The 22,993-nt window shown below is 45.2% G+C and overlaps 1 protein-coding gene across 6 annotated transcripts in view; it reads left to right on the top strand.

Moving 5' to 3' along the window:
- The window catches only part of ppm1ba (protein phosphatase, Mg2+/Mn2+ dependent, 1Ba), a 50,803-nt gene that overhangs the window by 24,609 nt on the left and 3,201 nt on the right, over positions 1-22,993 (top strand). For 5 of the 6 annotated variants that reach the window (XM_071409397.1, XM_071409398.1, XM_071409399.1 and 2 more), the window contains 4 exons: positions 10,272-11,129; positions 11,330-11,447; positions 20,874-20,985; positions 21,286-21,343. In XM_071409397.1, coding sequence (XP_071265498.1) covers positions 10,287-11,129; positions 11,330-11,447; positions 20,874-20,985; positions 21,286-21,343 — 1,131 coding nt within the window. In that variant the 5' untranslated portion in view covers positions 10,272-10,286. The remainder of the gene's footprint in view (positions 1-10,271; positions 11,130-11,329; positions 11,448-20,873; positions 20,986-21,285; positions 21,344-22,993) is intronic. The other variant, XM_071409400.1, reaches the window with a different exon arrangement.

The raw sequence follows: 22,993 nt of genomic DNA, 5'->3' as shown, positions 1-22,993 counted from the left end.
GCGTTGTGGGCACAGACAGGCACGGTGCTCCCTCTGTGACACCATAGGACAGACCACAGACAGACAGGCACGGTGCTCCCTCTGTGACACCATAGGACAGACCACAGACAGACAGGCACGGTGCTCCCTCTGTGACACCATAGGACAGACAGGCATGGTGCTACCTCTGTGACACCATAGGACAGACCACAGACAGACAGGCACGGTGCTCCCTCTGTGACACCATAGGACAGACAGGCATGGTGCTACCTCTGTGACACCATAGGACAGACCACAGACAGACAGGCACGGTGCTCCCTCTGTGACACCATAGGACAGACCACAGACAGACAGGCACGGTGCTCCCTCTGTGATACCATAGGACAGACCACAGACAGACAGGCACGGTGCTCCCTCTGTGACACCATAGGACAGACCACAGACAGACAGGGACGGTGCTCCCTCTGTGACACCATAGGACAGACCACAGACAGACAGGCACGGTGCTCCCTCTGTGACACCATAGGACAGACCACAGACAGACAGGCACGGTGCTCCCTCTGTGACACCATAGGACAGACCACAGACAGACAGGCACGGTGCTCCCTCTGTGTCACCATAGGACAGACCACAGACAGGACAGGCTAGAATTGGCTCACCCTTGCCCACTCAACTCAACTAATACCCCTTTTCACACTATCGTGCTGACCTGAACTGTACTCGTTCATATAGCCTATTTTCTTTTCACATTGTACTGCTTGGTATAAAACTGGTATAGTAGTAAAGTAGGTGTGTTACTGTTTAGCAGAACTAGTAGCCTAGCTTACGCTCGGTATGCAATGCCATTTGTGAACATAATGTTCTTCTACCTGTGTGAATAGAATAACCCGTCTTCTGCAGCGGATGGCGAGTTTTCATTTAAGCCTTAGATATACCAAGGATACTGACGGCCGAGAGATACTTGGCACCTCTGCCCAGGGTGTCGGGAGTACTTTTTCTGTTGATCACATAGCACAGTTCATCAGCCTCGTTAAAATACTCCAGACCAGAAGGTGCAGTAACGTTTCTTTCTTAAGCTATGTTTGACTTGTGCCTGCTTTCTAAATGTGTAGATAGCCAATGTTTCCTAACTAGCAAGCTGTGCTAATATTTTTGCTAGCTAGCAATAAGTTGTAGTAAGCCCATGTTTATACTAGTCAGATGGCCACAACTAGTTAGCTAGTTAACAATGTTGTAGCTAGCTAACTATGTTGTGCTAACTGGCAAATGGTGATACTAACCGTTTAGCTAACTTTAGCTAGCAAGTGAATTGACACTGGCAGTATGGGATAATGGAGACAGAATTACATGATGTATTTATCATCTTGCTAGATAGCTAGCTTGCTAAAACATTTAGTGTTGTGTGCATTTTTTGCACTTACCAGCCCCTTAATTTGTGTGTGACTGCCTGGCTTAGTTGGCAAGCTAACATTAGCTAGCTAACTAATGAGCAACTGCACATTTATCAAATCTAACAAAAAAGCTTATTCAAGAGCACCACTCCTTAGCTAGATGTATAGACTTGTTCCAGAAAAATATGTATTAGGCAGCTTTGTTTTAGTTAGAACAATTCTGATGAAAATGGAGTGAATTACACAGGGAGAAGTGCCTTAACCTTTTTGTTGTCACTCCTTTTGGCTCCCCTCTCGCGGCGGTCCTTGCTCTCTGATTTTCCTTAAGTCAAGGTGTCGGCCACTGTTGGGCAGGGCGATTCTACATGTAGAAACGGCCAGCTCGACCCTACTAGTTAGGTACCCAGCAGGCAGTGTCTTTTTTGTTTTAGCAAGAGAAGGAACGGCCTCCTACTGTGCTAATTACCTCTCGACCATCAGTTTTCTCGGTGTGTCTGACCTCTTAGGCCTAGCTTATACATCATTTTGGAAGGAAGGCTAGTTCACAAGTCTATTCTTGGTGCGTGTAATGTTCTTACCGGTCAGGTTTCACCAAAGGAGCATCAAGATGCTCCATTCATAATCTTGGAGTAGGCCTGTGACTGTCTCTGGATATCACTAGCTAACTTGGAGAGAGGACCATATGTTTTTACAACAATGGGTCTACACCATATTGTAGTGGTAGAAACCTGGAACTGCTGCTGTATGCCCACAGTAATGCAGGTCCAGTTGAAGATGGCCTACTCTCCTGACAGGCATAATGTCTAGTCTTCTGAAAAGAACATTCAGGCAAAACTACGATTGGAGGCACTGCTATGGTCCTCTAATTCAGATGGAAGGATTTAGATAGTTTGGCCTTGTTGCCCCTCCAACAACATTGTCAAAACGATTCTGTTTTGGAGGAAACAATCGCATTTTTTATTTTGTTGTATCTGAGACAATTTGTTTCCCTCAGTTATTTCCATGACTGATTTAAAACGTGTTTTCTCATGACTCTCTCGTCCCTCTGCAGCAGACATATGGTGTGCAATATGTTTGGAACATCGAATCGCAATAAAATCGGTGTCGCATCTTTATTTATTTATTTTTATTTAACTAGGCAAGTCAGTTAAGAACAAATTCTTATTTACTATGACGACCTACACCGGCCAAACCCGGACGACGCTGGGCGCCGCCCTCTGGGATGTCTAATCACAGCTGGTTGTGATACAGCCTGGAATCGAACCAGGGTGTCTGCAGTGACGCCTCTAGCACTGAGATGCAGTGCCTTAGAACGCTGCGCCACTCGGGAGCCCATCGCAATACATTGTGAGAATTGCAATATACAGTGGGGAGAACAAGTATTTGATACACTGCCGATTTTGCAGGTTTTCCTTCTTACAAAGCATGTAGAGGTCTGTAGTTTTTATCATAGGTACACTTCAACTGTGAGAGACGGAATCTAAAACAAAAATCCAGGAAATCACATTGTATGATTTTTAAGTAATTAATTTGCATTTTATTGCATGACATAAGTATTTGATACATCAGAAAAGCAGAACTTCATATTTGGTACAGAAACCTTTGTTTGCAATTACAGAGATCATACGTTTCCTGTAGTTCTTGACCAGGTTTGCACACACTGCTGCAGGGATTTTGGCCCACTCCTCCATACAGACCTTCTCCAGATCCTTCAGGTTTCGGGGCTGTCGCTGGGCAATACGGACTTTCAGCTCCCTCCAGAGATTTTCTATTGGGTTCAGGTCTGGAGACTGGCTAGGCCACTCCAGGACCTTGAGATGCTTCTTACGGAGCCACTCCTTAGTTGCCCTGGCTGTGTGTTTCGGGTCGTTGTCATGCTGGAAGACCCAGCCACGACCCATCTTCAATGCTCTTACTGAGGGAAGGAGGTTGTTGGCCAAGATCTCGCGATACATGGCCCCATCCATCCTCCCCTCAATACGGTGCAGTCGTCCTGTCCCCTTTGCAGAAAAGCATCCCCAAAGAATGATGGTTCCACCTCCATGCTTCACGGTTGGGATGGTGTTCTTGGGGTTGTACTCATCCTTCTTCTTCCTCCAAACATGGCGAGTGGAGTTTAGACCAAAAAGCTCTCTTTTTGTCTCATCAGACCACATGACCTTCTCCCATTCCTCCTCTGGATCATCCAGATGGTCATTGGCAAACTTCAGACGGGCCTGGACATGCGCTGGCTTGAGCAGGGGGACCTTGCGTGCGCTGCAGGATTTTAATCCATGACAGCGTAGTTTTTTTATTTATTTATTTTTTATTTAACCTTTATTTAACCAGGTAGGCAAATTGAGAACACGTTCTCATTTACAATTGCGACCTGGCCAAGATAAAGCAAAGCAGTTCGACACATACAACAACACATAGTTACACATGGAGTAAAACAAACATATAGTCAATGATACAGTGGAAAAAAAAATAAGTCTATATACAATGTGAGCAAGTGAGGTGAGATAAGGGAGGTGAAGGCAAACAAATATATGTATAAATAAATAAAAATATAAAAAGGCCATGGTGGCGAAGTAAATACAACACAGCAAGTAAAATAAAAACTAAAAACACTGGAATGGTTGGTTTGCAGTGGAAGAAAGCGCAAAGTAGAGACAGAAATAATGGGGTGCAAAGGAGCAAAATAAATAAATAAATACAGTAGGTAAAGAGGTAGTTGTTTGGGCTAAATTATAGATGGGCTATGTACAGGTGCAGTAATCTATGAGCTGCTCTGACAGCTGGTGCTTAAAGCTAGTGAGGGAGATAAGTGTTTCCAGTTTCAGAGATTTTTGTAGTTCGTTCCAGTCATTGGCAGCAGAGAACTGGAAGGAGAGGCGGCCAAAGGAAGAATTGGTTTTGGGGGTGACCAGAGAGATAAACCTGCTGGAGCGCGTGCTACAGGTAGGTGTTGCTATGGTGACCAGCGAGCTGAGATAAGGGGGGACTTTACCTAGCAGGGTCTTGTAGATGACCTGGAACCAGTGGGTTTGGCGACGAGTATGAAGCGAGGGCCAGCCAACGAGAGTGTACAGGTCGCAGTGGTGGGTAGTATATGGGGCTTTGGTGACAAAACGGATGGCACTGTGATAGACTGCATCCAATTTATTGAGTAGGGTTTTGGAGGCTATTTTGTAAATGACATCACCGAAGTCGAGGATTGGTAGGATGGTCAGTTTTACAAGGGTATGTTTGGCAGCATGAGTGAAGGATGCTTTGTTGCGGAATAGGAAGCCAATTCTAGATTTAACTTTGGATTGGAGATGTTTGATGTGAGTCTGGAAGGAGAGTTTACAGTCTAACCAGACACCTAGGTATTTGTAGTTGTCCACATATTCTAAGTCAGAGCCGTCCAGAGTAGTGATGTTGGACAGGCGGGCAGGTGCAGGCAGCGATCGGTTGAAGAGCATGCATTTAGTTTTACTTGTATTTAAGAGCAATTGGAGGCCACGGAAGGAGAGTTGTATGGCATTGAAGCTCGCCTGGAGGGTTGTTAACACAGTGTCAAAAGAAGGGCCAGAAGTATACAGAATAGTGTCGTCTGCGTAGAGGTGGATCAGAGAATCACCAGCAGCAAGAGCGACATCATTGATGTATACAGAGAAGAGAGTCGGTCCAAGAATTGAACCCTGTGGCACCCCCATGGAGACTGCCAGAGGCCCGGACAACAGACCCTCCGATTTGACACACTGAACTCGATCAGAGAAGTAGTTGGTGAACCAGGCGAGGCAATCATTAGAGAAACCAAGGCTGTCGAGTCTGCCGATGAGGATGTGGTGATTGACAGAGTCAAAAGCCTTGGCCAGGTCAATGAATACGGTTGCACAGTATTGTTTCCTATCGATGGCGGTTAAGATATCGTTTATGACCTTGAGCGTGGCTGAGGTGCACCCATGACCAGCTCTGAAACCAGATTGCATAGCGGAGAAGGTATGGTGGGATTCGAAATGGTCGGTAATCTGTTTGTTGACTTGGCTTTCGAAGACCTTAGAAAGGCAGGGTAGGATAGATATAGGTCTGTAGCTGTTAGGGTCAAGAGTGTCCCCCCCTTTGAAGAGGGGGATAACCGCAGCTGCTTTCCAATCTTTGGGAATCTCAGACGACACGAAAGAGAGGTTGAAAAGGCTAGTAATAGGGGTGGCAACAATTTCAGCAGATAGTTTTAGAAAGAAAGGGTCCAGATTATCTAGCCCGGCTGATTTGTAAGGGTCCAGATTTTGCAGCTCTTTTAGAACATCAGCTGACTGTATTTGGGAGAAAGAGAAATGGGGAAGGCTTGGGCGAGTAGCAGAGGGGAGGGCAGTGCTGTTGTCCGGGGTAGGGGTAGCCAGGTGGAAAGCATGGCCAGCCGTAGAAAAATGCTTATTGAAATTCTCAATTATAGTGGATTTGTCGGTGGTGACAGTGTTTCCTATCTTCAGAGCAGTTGGAAGCTGGGAGGAGGTGTTCTTATTCTCCATGGACTTTACAGTGTCCCAGAACTTTTTTGAATTTGTGTTGCAGGAAGCAAATTTCTGCTTGAAAAAGCTAGCCTTGGCTTTTCTAACTGCCTGTGTATACTGGTTTCTAGCTTCCCTGAAAAGTTGCATATCACGGGGGCTGTTCGATGCTAATGCAGAACGCCATAGGATGTTTTTCTGTTGGTTAAGGGCAGTCAGGTCAGGAGAGAACCAAGGGCTATATCTGTTCCTGGTTCTAAATTTCTTGAATGGGGCATGCTTATTCAAGATGGTGAGGAAGGCATTTAAAAAAAATGTCCAGGCATCCTCTACTGACGGGATGAGATCAATATCCTTCCAGGATACCTCGGCCAGGTCGATTAGAAAGGCCTGCTCGCTGAAGTGTTTCAGGGAGCGTTTGACAGTGATGAGTGGAGGTCGTTTGACCGCTGACCCATTACGGATGCAGGCAATGAGGCAGTGATCGCTGAGATCTTGGTTGAAAACAGCAGAGGTGTATTTGGAGGGCAAGTTTGTTAGGATGATATCTATGAGGGTACCCGTGTTTACGGAATTGGGGTGGTACCTGGTAGGTTCATTGATAATTTGTGTGAGATTGAGGGCATCAAGCTTAGATTGTAGGGTGGCTGGGGTGTTAAGCATGTTCAAATTTAGGTCGCCTAGCAGCACGAGCTCTGAAGATAGATGGGGGGCAATCAGTTCACATATAGTGTCCAGAGCACAGCTGGGGGCAGAGGGTGGTCTATAGCAGGCGGCAACGGTGAGAGACTTGTTTTTAGAGAGGTGGATTTTTAAAAGTAGAAGTTCAAATTGTTTGGGAACAGACCTGGATAGTAAAACAGAACTCTGCAGGCAATCTTTGCAATAGATTGCAACACCGCCCCCTTTGGCCGTTCTATCTTGTCTGAAAATCTTGTAGTTGGGGATGAAAATGTCAGAATTTTTGGTGGTCTTTCTAAGCCAGGATTCAGACACGGCTAAAACATGTAGTGTGTTACTAATGTTTTTTTTTGAGACTGTGGTCCCAGCTCTCTTCAGGTCATTGACCAGGTCCTGCCGTGTAGTTCTGGGCTGATCCCTCACCTTCCTCATGATCATTGATGCCCCACGAGGTGAGATCTTGCATGGAGCCCCAGACCGAGGGTGATTTGACCGTCATCTTGAACTTCTTCCATTTTCTAATAATTGCGCCAACAGTTATTGCCTTCTCACCAAGCTGCTTGCTTATTGTCCTGTAGCCCATCCCAGCCTTGTGCAGGTCTACAATTTTATCCCTGATGTCCTTACACAGCTCTCTGGTCTTGGCCATTGTGGAGAGGTTGGAGTCTGTTTGATTGAGTGTGTGGACAGGTGTCTTTTATACAGGTAACGAGTGAAAACAGGTGTCTTTTATACAGGTAATGAGTGGAGAACAGGAGGGCTTCTTAAAGAAAAACTAACAGGTCTGTGAGAGCCGGAATTCTTACTGGTTGGTAGGTGATCAAATACTTATGTCATGCAATAAAATGCAAATGAATTACTTAAAAATCATACAATGTGATTTTCTGGATTTTTGGATTCCGTCTCTCACAGTTGAAGTGTACCTATGATAAAAATTACAGACCTCTACTTGCTTTGTAAGTAGGAAAACCTGCAAAATCGGCAGTGTATCAAATACTTGTTCTCCCCACTGTATATGATATTGGCACCTAAGTATCATGATAATATTGTGAGTTCCCTGGCAATTCCCAGCCCTATTACATACCCAACTTCCCACTTAGCGAACTGCCTGCACTCAGTGTAGGCCTACTCTGGACAGATGGTGAAATAAAAGTTAGATATTTGAGGTACTCTTGATTTAGGCTAGCTTACCAAGTAGTGTATTTTTATTAAAACTTTTTTTTTACTTTTTTTTTTTTTAGACACAATGGTTTGAGAAATCAGCTGGAATACCATTATGCCAGGCCTCCAGGTGATTGTTGCTGCAATTATGCTAGTTAGATATTCCATCAACTCTGTTCGTAGTTGTCAAACCATATGGCAGTCTTTGGTCTCTCAAAGCCAGGCAGCTCTGCCCACTCAAGCCCCAGGCTTCAGACATCCAGGGGCCTGCCCTCCTCGCAGCCTGCCCACCATCAAAACACTAAGGGAGACATTTTCGTAGTGCAAAAGCAATGTGGTAAGTACTCATTGTAATCTGGCAGTGCGATTTAATTTGAAAATGTTGTGTTCCTAGCAGAGCTTTAAGAGCCAGGTTGTCTAAGTAGAGAAAATCCTGTCATCCTGTTGGGTGAGAGGTTTAATCTGTGTTACAGCAAGACCTACAATGGCTTCAGTGTCAGCTCCACTAAACCCAATCCATACTCACCCAGCCAAAAGAACACAATACAGAATAGTTACTAACACTAAATACGGTCATCTGCAGTTGACGAGTTGAAAAGCTGAGAAGTTATTTATTTATTTATATTTCTACCCTATGGCGATTAGATTTAATACACTATTCCCCTGAACCCCGTCTCCATCACTGTCTGGTGGGGTGCTTCTCTCTGAAATGTCTCTAATACTCTGAGCTACACTGAACAAAAATAAAAACGCAACATGTAAAGTGTTGGTTTCATGAGCTGAAATAAAAGATCAACAAAAAGGTGTAATGGGTTCGCACTTAAAAAGATGTCCCATAAAGCTTAATTATTTGATGTTTTTAATTATTTTCACTGCATCAGGGATAGCGTACACAGACATTTCCGCTTTACAGCCTTCTTCAGTGTGTAGGTACAATTTTTATTTGAATTCAAAACAGCATTTGTAAAGAACAACAGATGAGCAGCAGGTGGTTCTAATCAGGGTTGCTACTCACCTGCCAATCATGCATGTGGCTTTTCTGGTCTACCTGTATGCAAATTAGTCAAAAAGAAATACAGAATTATAGGGTATGGGAGCGGGCACGAAGAGAAATTCACGAATCAACCACCCCAGGTGTCCGCTCATCTAAATACATCATATCAATTCACGAGAGAGGACATCAGGCAAAGCCGTTAATAAACGTGGGGCCAACCCATAAATGATATGTAAAAATCTGATATGGACAGTGTTCATGTATAACAGCCTACATGTGGCTTATAGGAAGGAGGTGAAATCTAGTTCTTTGTTTAAACCGTGTGGAGATACACAATTGAATTGATATATCCATATGGCTTCTCTTTGAAGTAATCTGTTGTCATAGTCACCAACTTTACGTGGTGGATAACTTTTTTAATCCCATCGCAACTCAGTTCATTAATAGAATGTTGTTCTATAAAGTGTCTCTGATCTGGCGAGGTGATATCTTGACGTTTAATGGTGGATTTACGTTCTCCAAGACTTTCAAGGTGCGGGATGTTTTTCCTTTTCACACTATCGTATTTTATCTATGGTAATTTGAATGCACAGAGTTACTGTGACGAGATCCTGAGGCCCATTATCGTGCCATTCGTCCGCTGCCATCACTTCATGTTTCAGCATGATAATGCACGGCCCATGTCACAAGGATCTGTACACAATTCCTGGAAGCTGAAAATGGCCCAGTTCTTCTACGGCCTGCATACTCACCAGACATGTTACCCATTGAGCAAGTTTGGGATGCTCTGGATCGACGTGTACATCAGCGTGTTCCAGTTCCCGCCAATATCCAGCAACTTCTCACAGCCACTGAAGAGGGGGACAACATTCCACATGCCACAATCAACAGCCTGATCAACTCTATGGCAGGAGATTTTGCGCTGCATGAGGCAAATGGTGGTCACGTCAGATACTGACTGGTTTTCTGATCCAGTCCCCTACCTTTTTTAAAGGTTTCTGTGACCAACAGATGCATATCTGTATTCCCAGTCATGTGGAATCCATAGATTAGGGGCTAGAGAATTTATTTCAACGGACTGATTTCCTTATGAACTGTAACCCAGTAAAATCTTAAATTGTTGCATGTATATTTTTTGTTTCGTATAGAAATCAGATTTCAACATGACAAGGGTACATTTCTGACTTTTCCTCAGTATTACATTTTTTTAAATGTAATACTGAGTGCATCACTGAATGCAGTCTGGCATCCACGCCAACTAAGTCAATGTGTTGTAATCTCATTGTGTGGGTTTAGTTGTTGGTTGCTATAAAGACAAATGTGTTCTGTTCTGAATAGACATTCTCCGTAGACACCACAGCAGATGCAATGTGGGAGGCATCAGGAAACAAACTCCTATAGTGGTGTTTTCGTCTTTCACTTACTGTTGCCATTTAACTTTTATCAACAAGAATTGAATACAATCTGTTTTCAGTTGCTCTGTTTGGATAGGCCCATCTCAGAAGTGAAATGAATTATGTGTTTATATTTTTGCAAACTAACCAGTCTCATCATTCCCTCCCCCTTTCTCCTCCTGTCTCCTGTCCCCAGGTGGTGGCCTAAGCCATGGGGGCGTTCCTGGACAAGCCCAAGACGGAGAAGCACAATGCCCACGGTGAGGGCAACAACCTCCGTTATGGCCTGAGCAGCATGCAGGGCTGGCGGGTGGAGATGGAGGACGCCCACACCGCTATGGTGGGTCTACCCCATGGCCTGGATGACTGGTCCTTCTTCGCTGTCTACGACGGCCACGCCGGCTCCCGCGTGGCTAACTATGCCTCTAAACACCTGCTGGGGCACATCATCACCCACAGCATGGGTTCCCCGGGCCCTGAAGGTGTCACCCCAGCCCCCACCGTGGATGCGGTCAAGACGGGGATCCGCACCGGTTTCCTGAACATCGACGAGCACATGAGGAACTTCTCAGACCTGCGTAACGGTATGGACCGCAGCGGCTCGACGGCCGTGGCCGTACTGCTCTCGCCAGAGCACCTCTACTTCATCAACTGTGGTGACTCACGGGCCGTGCTCTACCGCAACGCGCACGTCTGCTTCTCCACGCTTGACCACAAGCCCTGCAACCCACGGGAGAAGGAGAGGATCCAGAACGCAGGTGGCTCGGTAATGATCCAGAGAGTGAATGGTTCCCTGGCCGTGTCCCGGGCCCTGGGAGACTACGACTACAAGTGTGTGGATGGGAGGGGTGCCACGGAGCAGCTGGTGTCACCAGAGCCCGAGGTGTTTGAGATTGAGAGGGCCCCAGAGGACGAGTTTGTGGTGCTGGCCTGCGACGGTATCTGGGACGTGATGAGCAACGAGGAGCTGTGCGAGTTTGTCAAGTCCCGTCTGGAGGTGTCCCACGACCTGGAGAAGGTCTGCAACCAGGTGCTGGACACCTGCCTGCACAAGGTACAGTGAGGCTAGTGTGGGTGTTTGTGTATGTCCGTTTATGTGTTTTAACATGTAGAAATGTAAACGATTGTGTAGCGTGTTTTGTTGCACTAAGTAAGGAAGTTCATTTGGAAGCTCTTTCTCTCGTTTTGGCATCAGCGTTAAGAGCCCCCACATGTAATGATTCTCTCTCCATCCCTCTCCCCCCTCCACCACAGGGAAGTCGGGATAACATGAGTGTTGTGTTGGTGTGTTTGCCAAACTGCCCTAAAGTGTCAGAGGAGGCGGTGAAGAAAGATACAGAGCTGGATAAGTTCCTGGAGTCTCGTGTGGAAGGTGAGAATGATTGTACACATGACTCCCTTCCCCTCCATCCTGTTGTCTTCATCCAGGCTGCCGTCCCATTCTCTAGTACCATTCTCTACAAGTGTGCACTCGTTTCCTCCCCCTTACGGCTTTAAAAAGCATCGATTTAGTATTGGAGGGAGTTTACAGCATATTTCAGACTTGCTTTTAATCCATGTGAAGGAGTGAACACACTCAGGGGAAGGTTGGAGAATCCAACCGCAGCCCCAGTCTAAATGTATTACACTCCCACCCGGGACACAATTCCAATCAGTGTTGTAGTACTCGAGACTCGAGTCCGGTCTCGAGACCGCATATTGGGTGTCTCATTCTTGTCTCGGTGTTGGATACATTTGTACTCCGTCTTGACTCTGTCTAGGACAGTGAAGACTCGTCATTTCTTCCCGAGACCAGCGGAGTAAAAAACATAATTATCAGCTTCCATTCAGTCACTGCTTCGCCAGGCCAAATATATCCACTCCTTTCTTAAAACATAAATTCAGTATCTTCACAGCGTTTATATCTATTATAGACATGTTAGTACAGTGGTGAACCTATAGACCTTCAGTGTGTGTGACAGGTTAGTACAGTGGTGAACCTATAGGTCTTCAGTGTGTGACAGGTTAGTACAGTGGTGAACCTATAGGTCTTCAGTGTGTGACAGGTTAGTACAGTGGTGAACCTATAGGCCTTCAGTGTGTGTGACAGGTTAGTACAGTGGTGAACCTATAGGCCTTCAGTGTGTGTGACAGGTTAGTACAGTGGTGAACCTATAGGTCTTCAGTGTGTGTGACAGGTTAGTACAGTGGTGAACCTATAGGCCTTCAGTGTGTGTGACAGGTTAGTACAGTGGTGAACCTATAGGCCTTCAGTGTGTGTGACAGGTTAGTACAGTGGTGAACCTATAGGTCTTCAGTGTGTGTGACAGGTTAGTACAGTGGTGAACCTATAGGCCTTCAGTGTGTGTGACAGGTTAGTACAGTGGTGAACCTATAGACCTTCAGTGTGTGTGACAGGTTAGTACAGTGGTGAACCTATAGGCCTTCAGTGTGTGACAGGTTAGTACAGTGGTGAACCTATAGGTCTTCAGTGTGTGACAGGTTAGTACAGTGGTGAACCTATAGGTCTTCAGTGTGTGACAGGTTAGTACAGTGGTGAACCTATAGGTCTTCAGTGTGTGACAGGTTAGTACAGTGGTGAACCTATAGGTCTTCAGTGTGTGTGACAGGTTAGTACAGTGGTGAACCTATAGGTCTTCAGTGTGTGACAGGTTAGTACAGTGGTGAACCTATAGGTCTTCAGTGTGTGTGACAGGTTAGTACAGTGGTGAACCTATAGGCCATCAGTGTGTGACAGGTTAGTACAGTGGTGAACCTATAGGCCTTCAGTGTGTGACAGGTTAGTACAGTGGTGAACCTATAGACCTTCAGTGTGTGACAGGTTAGTACAGTGGTGAACCTATAGGCCTTCAGTGTGTGACAGGTTAGTACAGTGGTGAACCTATAGGCCTTCAGTATGTGACAGGTTAGTACAGTGGTGAACCTATAGGCCTTCAGTGTGTGACAGGTTAGTACAGTGGTGAACCTATAGGCCTTCAGTGTGTGACAGGTTAGTACAGTGGTGAACCTATAGGACTTTCAGTGTGTGACAGGTTAGTACAGTGGTGAACCTATAGGCCTTCAGTGTGTGACAGGTTAGTACAGTGGTGAACCTATAGGCCTTCAGTGTGTGACAGGTTAGTACAGTGGTGAACCTATAGGCCTTCAGTGTGTGACAGGTTAGTACAGTGGTGAACCTATAGGCCTTCAGTGTGTGACAGGTTAGTACAGTGGTGAACCTATAGGCCTTCAGTGTGTGACAGGTTAGTACAGTGGTGAACCTATAGGCCTTCAGTGTGTGACAGGTTAGTACAGTGGTGAACCTATAGGTCTTCAGTGTGTGACAGGTTAGTACAGTGGTGAACCTATAGGCCTTCAGTGTGTGACAGGTCGTGATTCTGAAAGGACAGCAACCATAATACCAGCGCACTCATGTAGGAGGGTGCACTTCTTGTAAAACACAAAGGGCCAGTGGTGTAGAGGTATAAACCACTTTTTTTTCAGTGGGCATTGCTTATACTCACTACTTAATCCCTACTGATGCGTATCAAAATAGTGTAGTTTAGGTATACGACTTCGATTATGTCCATTATCGATTATGTAGTACAATAGAGAAATCACGCACAAAGTAGCCTACACAATTGCAAAGCACGCGAAACATATTCACATGCGCGCTGCACACACAACCTAGTTTCAGCAGAATATCATACGCAGACAGCAAGAGTGTGCAGTTCTCAGCTGGTTATTTTATGGAGCAGCTCACAGAAGAATGACATCGGTAGCCGGTAAGGTAGGAAAGACGTTTCAACTTATGATATCTACCAGTCAATTGCTAACTAAGACAACAATGGGTATGCTAAGGTGTCATTGTACGCTGATGATTCATGTTTTCTTTTAGAGCATCTAGATACTTTTTCTAACCTCTGGATTACAACCAAATTATGATATATGTGCTAAACTCAGCAAAAAAATAAATGTCTCTTTCAGGGCCCTATCTTTCAAAGATAATTTGTAAAAATCCAAATAACTACACAGATCTTCATTGTAAAGGGTTTAACACTGTTTCCCATGCTTGTTCAATGAACCATAAACAATGAATTAACATGCACCTGTGGAACAGTCGTTAAGACACTAACAGTTTACAGACGGTAGGCAATTAAGGTCACAGTTATGAAAACTTAGGACACTAAAGAGGCCTTTCTACTGACTCTGAAAAACACCAAAAGAAAGATACCCAGGGTCCCTGCTCATCTGCGTGAACATGCCTTAGGCATGCTGCAAGGAGGCATGAGGACTGCAGATGTGGCCAGGGCAATAAATTGCAATGTCCGTACTGTGAGACGCCTAAGACAGCGCTACAGGGAGACAGGACGGACAGCTGATCGTCCTCACATTGGCAGACCACGTGCAACAACACCTGCACAGGATCGGTACATCCGAACATCACACCTGCGGGACAGGTACAGGATGGCAACAACAACTGCCCGAGTTACACCAGGAATGCACAATCCCTCCATCAGTGCTCAGACTGTCCGCAATAGGCTGAGAGAGGCTGGACTGAGGGCTTGTAGGCCTGTTGTAAGGCAGGTCCTCACCAGACATCACCGGTGTTACGGATACAAGTATGCTGTGTGTATCCTGTGTGTATTTCTTTTCTCCCCTACTCACAGGTGACCATAATCATTCCCCAATCAGTCATCAATCAGTCGCTAATCAGAAGACACCTGCTCCTTTTCTCCTACCCAATCACATTCCCTTTCCCTTGGTTTAAAAACCCTGTCAGTTGTTTTCTCTGGAGCTCAATCTCTCTGTCAATGCCATACAGTGGGGAGAACAAGTATTTGATACACTGCCGATTTTGCAGGTTTTCCTACTTACAAAGCATGTAGAGGTCTGTAATTTTTATCATAGGTACACTTCAACTGTGAGAGACGGAATCTAAAACAAAAATCCAGAAAATCACATTGTATGATTTTTAAGTAATTAATTTGCATTTTATTGCATGACATAAGTATTTGATACATCAGAAAAGCAGAACTTAATATTTGGTACAGAAACCTTTGTTTGCAATTACAGAGATCATACGTTTCCTGTAGTTCTTGACCAGGTTTGTACACACTGCAGCAGGGATTTTGGCCCACTCCTCCATACAGACCTTCTCCAGATCCTTCAGGTTTCGGGGCTGTCGCTGGGCAATACGGACTTTCAGCTCCCTCCAAAGATTTTCTATTGGGTTCAGGTCTGGAGACTGGCTAGGCCACTCCGGGACCTTGAGATGCTTCTTACGGAGCCACTCCTTAGTTGCCCTGGCTGTGTGTTTCGGGTCGTTGTCATGCTGGAAGACCCAGCCATGACCCATCTTCAATGCTCTTACTTAGGGAAGGAGGTTGTTGGCCAAGATCTCGCGATACATGGCCCCATCCATCCTCCCCTCAATACGGTGCAGTCGTCCTGTCCCCTTTGCAGAAAAGCATCCCCAAAGAATGATGTTTCCACCTCCATGCTTCACGGTTGGGATGGTATTCTTGGGGTTGTACTCATCCTTCTTCTTCCTCCAAACACGGCGAGTGGAGTTTAGACCAAAAAACTCAATTTTTGTCTCATCAGACCACATGACCTTCTCCCATTCCTCCTCTGGATAATCCAGATGGTCATTGGCAAACTTCAGACGGTCCTGGACATGCGCTGGCTTGAGCAGAGGGACCTTGCGTGCACTGCAGGATTTTAATCCATGACGGCGTAGTGTGTTACTATTGGTTTTCTTTGAGACTGTGGTCCCAGCTCTCTTCAGGTCATTGACCAGGTCCTGCCGTGTAGTATGTCTGTAGATCCATTGTGTGGATTAGCAACTACATGTCACTTTGTCTCCACCTGTGAGTATTGGTTTTGTTATGGTGTTTGAGTGTTTCTTTGATAGAGGGAAAAGGGGGTAACCAGACAGTTCGCCCATGGGCATACACTACCCGTAGGTAAACTTTGTTAAAAACACTAGTTAGAACTGGGTGGACCACCCACTGTATTTTTGGTTAGTTAGCTGTTGGTGAAGTACGCTAGTCTAACTTAGGGGTATTTTTGAATACTTATTATTTCTTTCCTTGGGTCCAGCTCAGCCCCTTTTTCCTGCCCCCCTTTACCGCGTGTTTAGAAATAAACCCTGAGTGTTTGATGGTAATTAAGTTGTCTGTGTTATTTCGTTCTCACCGTTTCTTTGTCACTGTTATAATTTGCGTGAGTTGTGTTACGGGTCCCATTACCATCCCCCCCAGACTGTCGGGCCAAAGGGATTCGTAACAACCGGCAACAACGTCGCCTATAGGCACAAACCCACTGTCGCTGGTCCAGACAGGACTGACAAAAAGTGCTCTTCACTGACTAGTCGCGGTTTCGTCTCACCAGGGGTGATGGCCGGATTCGCGTTTATCGTTGAAGGAATGAGTGTTACACCGAGGCCTGTACTCTGGAGCGGGATCGATTTGGAGGTGGAGGGTCCGTCATGGTCTGGGGCGGTGTGTCACAGCATCATCGGACTGAGCTTGTTGTCATTGCAGGCAATCTCAACGCTGTGCGTTACAGGGAAGACATCCTCCTCCCTCATGTGGTACCCTTCCTGCAGGCTCATCCTGACATGACCCTCCAGCATGACAATGCCACCAGCCATACTGCTCGTTCTGTGCGTGATTTCCTGCAAGACAGGAATGTCAGTGTTCTGCCATGGCCAGCGAAGAGCCCGGATCTCAATCCCATTGAGCACGCCTGGGACCTGTTGGATCGGAGGGTGAAGGCTAGGGCCATTCCCCCAGAAATGTCCGGGAACTTGCAGGTGCCTCGGTGGAAGAGTGGGGTAACATCTCACAGCAAGAACTGGCAAATCTGGTGCAGTCCATGAGGAGGAGATGCACTGCAGTACCTAATGCAGCTGGTGGCCACACCAGATACTGACTGTTACTTTTGATTTTGACCCCCCCCTTTGCTCAGGGACACATTACTCCATTTCTGTTAGTCACATGTCTGTGGAACTTGTTCCGTTTATGTCTCAGTTTTTGAATCTTGTTATGTTCATATAAATATTTACACATGTTACGTTTGCTGAAAATGAACGCATTTGACAGTGAGAGGACATTTCTTTTTTTGCTGAGTTTATAATACGTATTGGAAAATGGTCTGGTGACGTGGACATATCCGGTATATCCCGAAAGAAAGAAATGATCTCACTTCATTTTAATAGAAAGTTTGCAAAAATAGACAAGATCTTGCTACAATGGAAAGGAAAATACATGTTTGTTTGTTTGGAAAAATCACTCGGATTAGCTCTTCAGTCATATCCCAGTTTATGAGAAAGAAATATTCAATTTTATTTTGAACGGCAATCCTGACCAAATTAAACGGGCCTACTTATATAATGAATATGAATTCGGAGGGCAGAAATGACTAAATATTAAAGCGTTAGACCTCTCACTAAAGGCTTCAGTCATACAAAAGTTATACTTGAAAGTGAATGCCAAGAGTGTGCAAAGCTGTCATCAAGGCAAAGGGTGGCTTCTTTGAATAATCTCATATAACATATACTTTGATTTGTTTAACAATTTTTTGGTTACTACATGATTTCATGTGTTTTTTCATAGTGTTGATGTCTTCACTATTATTCTACAATGTAGAAAATAGTCAAAGTAAAGAAAAACCCTTGAATGAGTAAGTGTGTCCAAACTTTTGACTGGTACTGTAGCTCGCTAGCAAGCCTGCCAAGTTTGGCCAGTTAGCTTGGGTGCTTGGTTGGGACAAGCATGCATTGGCAGGCAAGCTGCAGAAGGACGAGGAGGCTACAATTCCCCATTGTTTATCAGTGCAAGTTTGACAGCTGAAAAAGATTGAGAGGTTTTATGTAATGTTTCTTTGTTAGATTTTAGCTCATCTTGCTCTGGCTAGCATTAGTTGTTGATCTTGTTGTTGTTGAGGTGCATAACTGAGGGAGAGAGAGCCTACCTTTTCATGGTTGTTTGATCAATAGGACTGTAAAGTTCCGAAGTGTAAGAGGACTCCTGTGGTGTTTACGTATTTGCAGAAATCCATTCATATGTATTTTGTGGCATTTGACGAATGCGTTCTAATGATCTAAAGTCGCACTGTTGCAATTGCCTGTAACCACACAATCCAGTTCAAAGTGAATGATGGCTTGTTTGTTATAAGGCCTACTGTAGCTCTGATTGGCTACAGCGCCCCGGTCTGTGTAGACTCCGGTCCTGGACAAGACATATGTTTGGTTTTGTTTACTGGAGTGTCTATTAATTGTCCAAAAGCACGGCCGCTTTCCCAAGATATATTTCTATAGAATTTTCTTAAATGGCTTAGAATACAGTGCATTCTGAAAGTATTCAGACCCCTTGACTTAAAATTGCTTAATGTTTTTCTTGTCATCAATCTACACAGAATACCCAATAATCCAAAGCAAAAACGTGTTTTTAGAAATATTACATTTACACAAGTGTTCAGAGCCTTTTACTCAGTACTTTGTTGAAGCAGCCTTGAGTCTTCTGGGGTATCACGCTACAAGCTTGGCACACCTGTATTTGGGGAGTTTCTCCCATAATTCTCTGCAGATCCTCTCAAGCTCTGTCAGGTTGGATGGGGAGTGTCGCTGCACAGCTATTTTCAGGTCTCTCCAGCGATGTTAGATCAGGTTCAAGTCTGGGCTCTGGCTGGGCCACTCAATGACATTCAGAGACTTGTCCTGAAGCCACCCCTGTCTTGTCTTGGCTGTGTGCTTAGGGTCGTTGTCCTGTTGGAAGGTGAACCTTCGCCTCAGTCTGAGGTCCTGAGCGCTCTGGAGCAGGTTTTCATCAAGGATCTCGCTGTACTTTGCTCCGTTGATCTTTCCCTCAATCCTGACTAGTCTTCCTGTCCCTGCTGCTGATAAACATCCCCACAGCGTGATGCTGCCACCACCATGCTTCACCGTAGGGAGGGTGCCAGGTTTCTTCCAGATGTGACGCTTTGCATTCAGGCCAAAGAGTTCCATCTTGGTTTCATCAGAACAGAGAATCTTGTTTCTCATGGTTTGAGAGTCCTTTAGGTGCCTTTTGTTAAACTCCACCTGATTGGTGGAGTGCTGCAGAGATGGTTGTCCTTCTGGAAGGTTCTCATCTCCACAGAGGGACTCTGGAGCTCTGTCAGAGTGACCATCGGGTTCTTGGTCACCTCCCTGACCAATACTCTACTCCCCCGATGGCTCAGTTTGGCCGGGCGGTCAGCTCTAGGAAGAATCTTGGTGGTTCCCAACTTCTTCCATTTAAGAATGATGGAGACCACTGTGTTCTTGGGGACCTTAAATGCTGCAGAAATGTTTTGTTTCCTCAGATCTGTGCCTCGACACAATCCTGTCTCGGAGCTCTCGCACAATTCCTTCGACCTCGTGGCTTGGTTTTTGCTCTGACATGCACTGTCAACTGTGGGACCTTTATCTATCTTCTGATGGCTTTGCCTATGGCTGACTTAGCTAGCTAGATTTGTCTCCCCAGAAACCAGCAAAGAAAAATCCTGATTGGATCTTTTTTTCTCTTCAGTGTTAACCCTTTCCTTTCTAACAAAAACTGAAGAGATTAAATCAGAACATAGTTCATCAGAATATAATTATCATTGTTATATTATTATAATAATTTTTTTCAAAATCCTTAGGCCTTCTCTGAAGGCCTACTGTTCCCTACTGTGTTTGGTTTAGTAATAATTTGTAGATTGGCTCTATTTGCCCTCAGCCTGCCTTTATTCACTATTCTGAATGTCTAAAGAATCCATATGTTATGAAATATTATTATGGTGGTGATTTGACAAAATTACAATCATGGTCTTGAATTGGACTCGCATCTTTCTGGTCTCGGTCTCGACTCGGTCTCGGACCCATTGTCCCCCTCTCGGTCTTGACTCGGACTCGATTTTCTCTGGTCTTGGTTTTGAATCGGTCTCGCTTTAGGTGGTCTCAAACACAACACTGCCTCCAATCCATCACACACACTTAATAAACCTCAACCCGCCTAGTCCGAGACACAGCCAGGTAGACTGACTGACTGGCTGGCTGACTTAGGCCAGCTGGAGCTCAAGCGAACACCTATCAACTCCCACTGAAGCACGTTAATGTCCTGACCCCCTTTCCCACTCCACATTCCCTCTCTTCCTCTCCTTCACTCACTGCTTTTCTTCCAACAGTATCCCTCTTCCTGTCTCCATCATACTTCTCTTCACCCCGTTTTAGAATACTCTCCGTCTGTCTCTCCGTCTGTCTCTCTCCCTCTCTCTCTTGCAGTCTTGACAAATGACCCTACCAACTCTGTTTCTCTCTTATCCTCTTTTTCGGCTGTCTTTTGGACATTTGACATACTCTGGCAAGCAGGCGAGAGTTTTCTAAAGTCTTCAGGGGTTATGTAAACTCTTTTCCCTGGAGTTGGCCCGGAGCGCTGTTTGGCTGGAAGCACAGGCGGGAGCTGCTGCCAAGCAGAGAGGAATGCTCTGCTCCAGAGAGGAATGCTCTGGCGGAACATCTAACTGGCACCTGGCCTAACCAGTCCAACTGGGCGGCAAGGGTTTCCTTCTCCCGTCTCTTCTCTCCTCTTGTCTGCCTCCCCCTCTCACTCACTCTCTCTCTCTCTCTGACCTTTGTTCCTTGTCTCATGCACACACACACACACACTAAACATTCTCAAACTCACTCGTCTCACAGCAGTTGTGGTTTTTTGTAGCAATCTTAAATGAATCCCAACAATTATCACCCCCCTCTTATATCTCTCAAACTCCCTCCTGTCTGTCTGTCTCTCTGTCTCTGTCTCTGTCTCAGAGATCATAGAGAAGGCAGGAGAGGAGGGTATTCCCGACCTGGTGACGGTCATGAGGAATCTGTCCTCAGAGAGCATCCCCAACCTGCCACCAGGGGGAGGCCTCGCCAGCAAGTAAGAGCCCCTCACTTTACTCAAGTCTCTCTGCCTTCCCTGTAATCACACACAGTCATTAGACTCACATGGTGAATAGCTCCTGTGTAAATGTCATCCTTGGGTAAATGGTTTAGTAAAAAAAATAAAAAGTTAGAGAATGAACGTATGGGCCATGTCAAGGAGTAAGAGGGATTGATTTGATTGCACTAGGTGGATTTGCTAGGTTAGTCCTAAACCTGTCATTCGTGTGAATTACTTCTTGACTTCTAGAGGGTGTGTTTACTTCTCTCACTGTGTGTGTGTGTGTTCACCACTCAGACGCAGTGTTATCGAAGTAGTGTACAACCGGCTGAACCCACACAGGGAAGTGGATGGGGTGAGTATCAGGATGCTCTTTTCTCAAATGTATTCTAGAACACATATTCCACTAATATATGTCTATATACATATTTGAACCTCTTTCATACCCCTGTCTTTCTTACAGTATGTTTTCCCCTCTCATCAGACTTAGCCCTACACTCGGCCTAGCCCTGCTGGATACTCCACTTTTGACTCCTTTTGCTCTGTCACTGACATTATTTTGTTGTCTAGCAGTCTTTAATAGAAAAATGTATTCATAGAGCACAAGCTACACACAAAAGACGTATCCATTCTGGAGCTCGGGGATGTCACAGCCACAGAACTAGAATGATCACTATTTCTATGGGCACAGCCCATCATTCTAGACGTATGCTGGTACTGAAATTTGGAAAACACGTTTGTTTTCATAATATTATTTTAAATAGTGTTGCACCATTTTTCTAGCACAATATAGACTAACCTTATACAATGTAAGCGTCAAACTTCCTTTCAACGCCCAGCATTTAAATCAAATCAAATTGTATTTGTCATTTATTTGCTTCAACCACCGGCTTTTATTAGAGACTGGTGTTTATTTGCTAAAATGTGGAATGATGTTTTCTTCAAACATGATAAAGGTATTACAGTTGTGGCCCGATTGTTGTGGCCAAATAATAACATATTCTGTAGATTAGAACCAGCAGGGCAGAAATGGGACAGTCAACGAAAGCAAGACACGTCGGGGACAGGTTTTTTTCCTTCTGCTTATGTCTTTATACAGTCTAAGATGAAGTTGTCCCTACACAGACTGAGAATCAATCAATCAAATGTATTTTATATAGCCCTTTTTACATCATCAGTTATTGTTGATAGATGCCCAAACAGCAAGCAGTGCAGAGGCAGAAGCACAGTGGCTAGGAAAAAACAACCCTGCAGGTGTGATTTAGGGGCAACATTATTCTACATCCAGAAACTCATAAGAACCATCTATTTCTATGGGAATCTGTTCCACCCATTTCCAAACCCAAACCTCTTCATATAATCATTCCCACATGCATGCAATGCTGTGATACTAACACACAGTAGCAGTCCTCTCCATGGATGACACCCAGTCCCATCAATAACACCTAACATCTATAACCCATTATCTTATGCATGACTAGTAGATTCTGTCCAGCTGCCAAAATGCTACTGGCTGTGCTGTGTGCAGATGTTTGACTCATGATGATGATGATGTCATGTCCTCTGATGGTTTGGTTGATATAGAGCAGCTGCATGGTGGTGGGGAAGGTGCATGACATGCTGTGGCCTTGCTGTATAACAGTCTGACCGTATGTATTCTGGCACACTGAGACCCCTAGGGCCTTGTGTGGGCTGAAGTCTATGATGGGGATGCCTGTGTGAGGACATGAACTGGATACATAACTATTGATTTGCGTGTGTGTTGGAGTTATGACAACTGATCCAGGGTTTGGGTTCTGAAACGGGACCCTCCAGACCGTGTGTGTTTCTGTGTGTATCCTGTTGGATAGTGTGCTGTACTAGGTGCATGGGATTGGCCCTTTGACTCTCCTGTGATATCTTGTGGTGTCTTGGTTTGTCTTGTGTAAAGAGAGCTTGCGGTCTTTGCGCGCCCTTAGCAAAGAATGGGTGTTTGTGTGTCTGTTTAAATCTTATACACACACAC

Source organism: Salvelinus alpinus, chromosome 7 (genome assembly GCF_045679555.1).
Source record: "Salvelinus alpinus chromosome 7, SLU_Salpinus.1, whole genome shotgun sequence".
Taxonomy (NCBI): Eukaryota; Metazoa; Chordata; class Actinopteri; order Salmoniformes; family Salmonidae; genus Salvelinus; species Salvelinus alpinus.
This window is presented reverse-complemented; position numbering and strand designations above follow the sequence as displayed.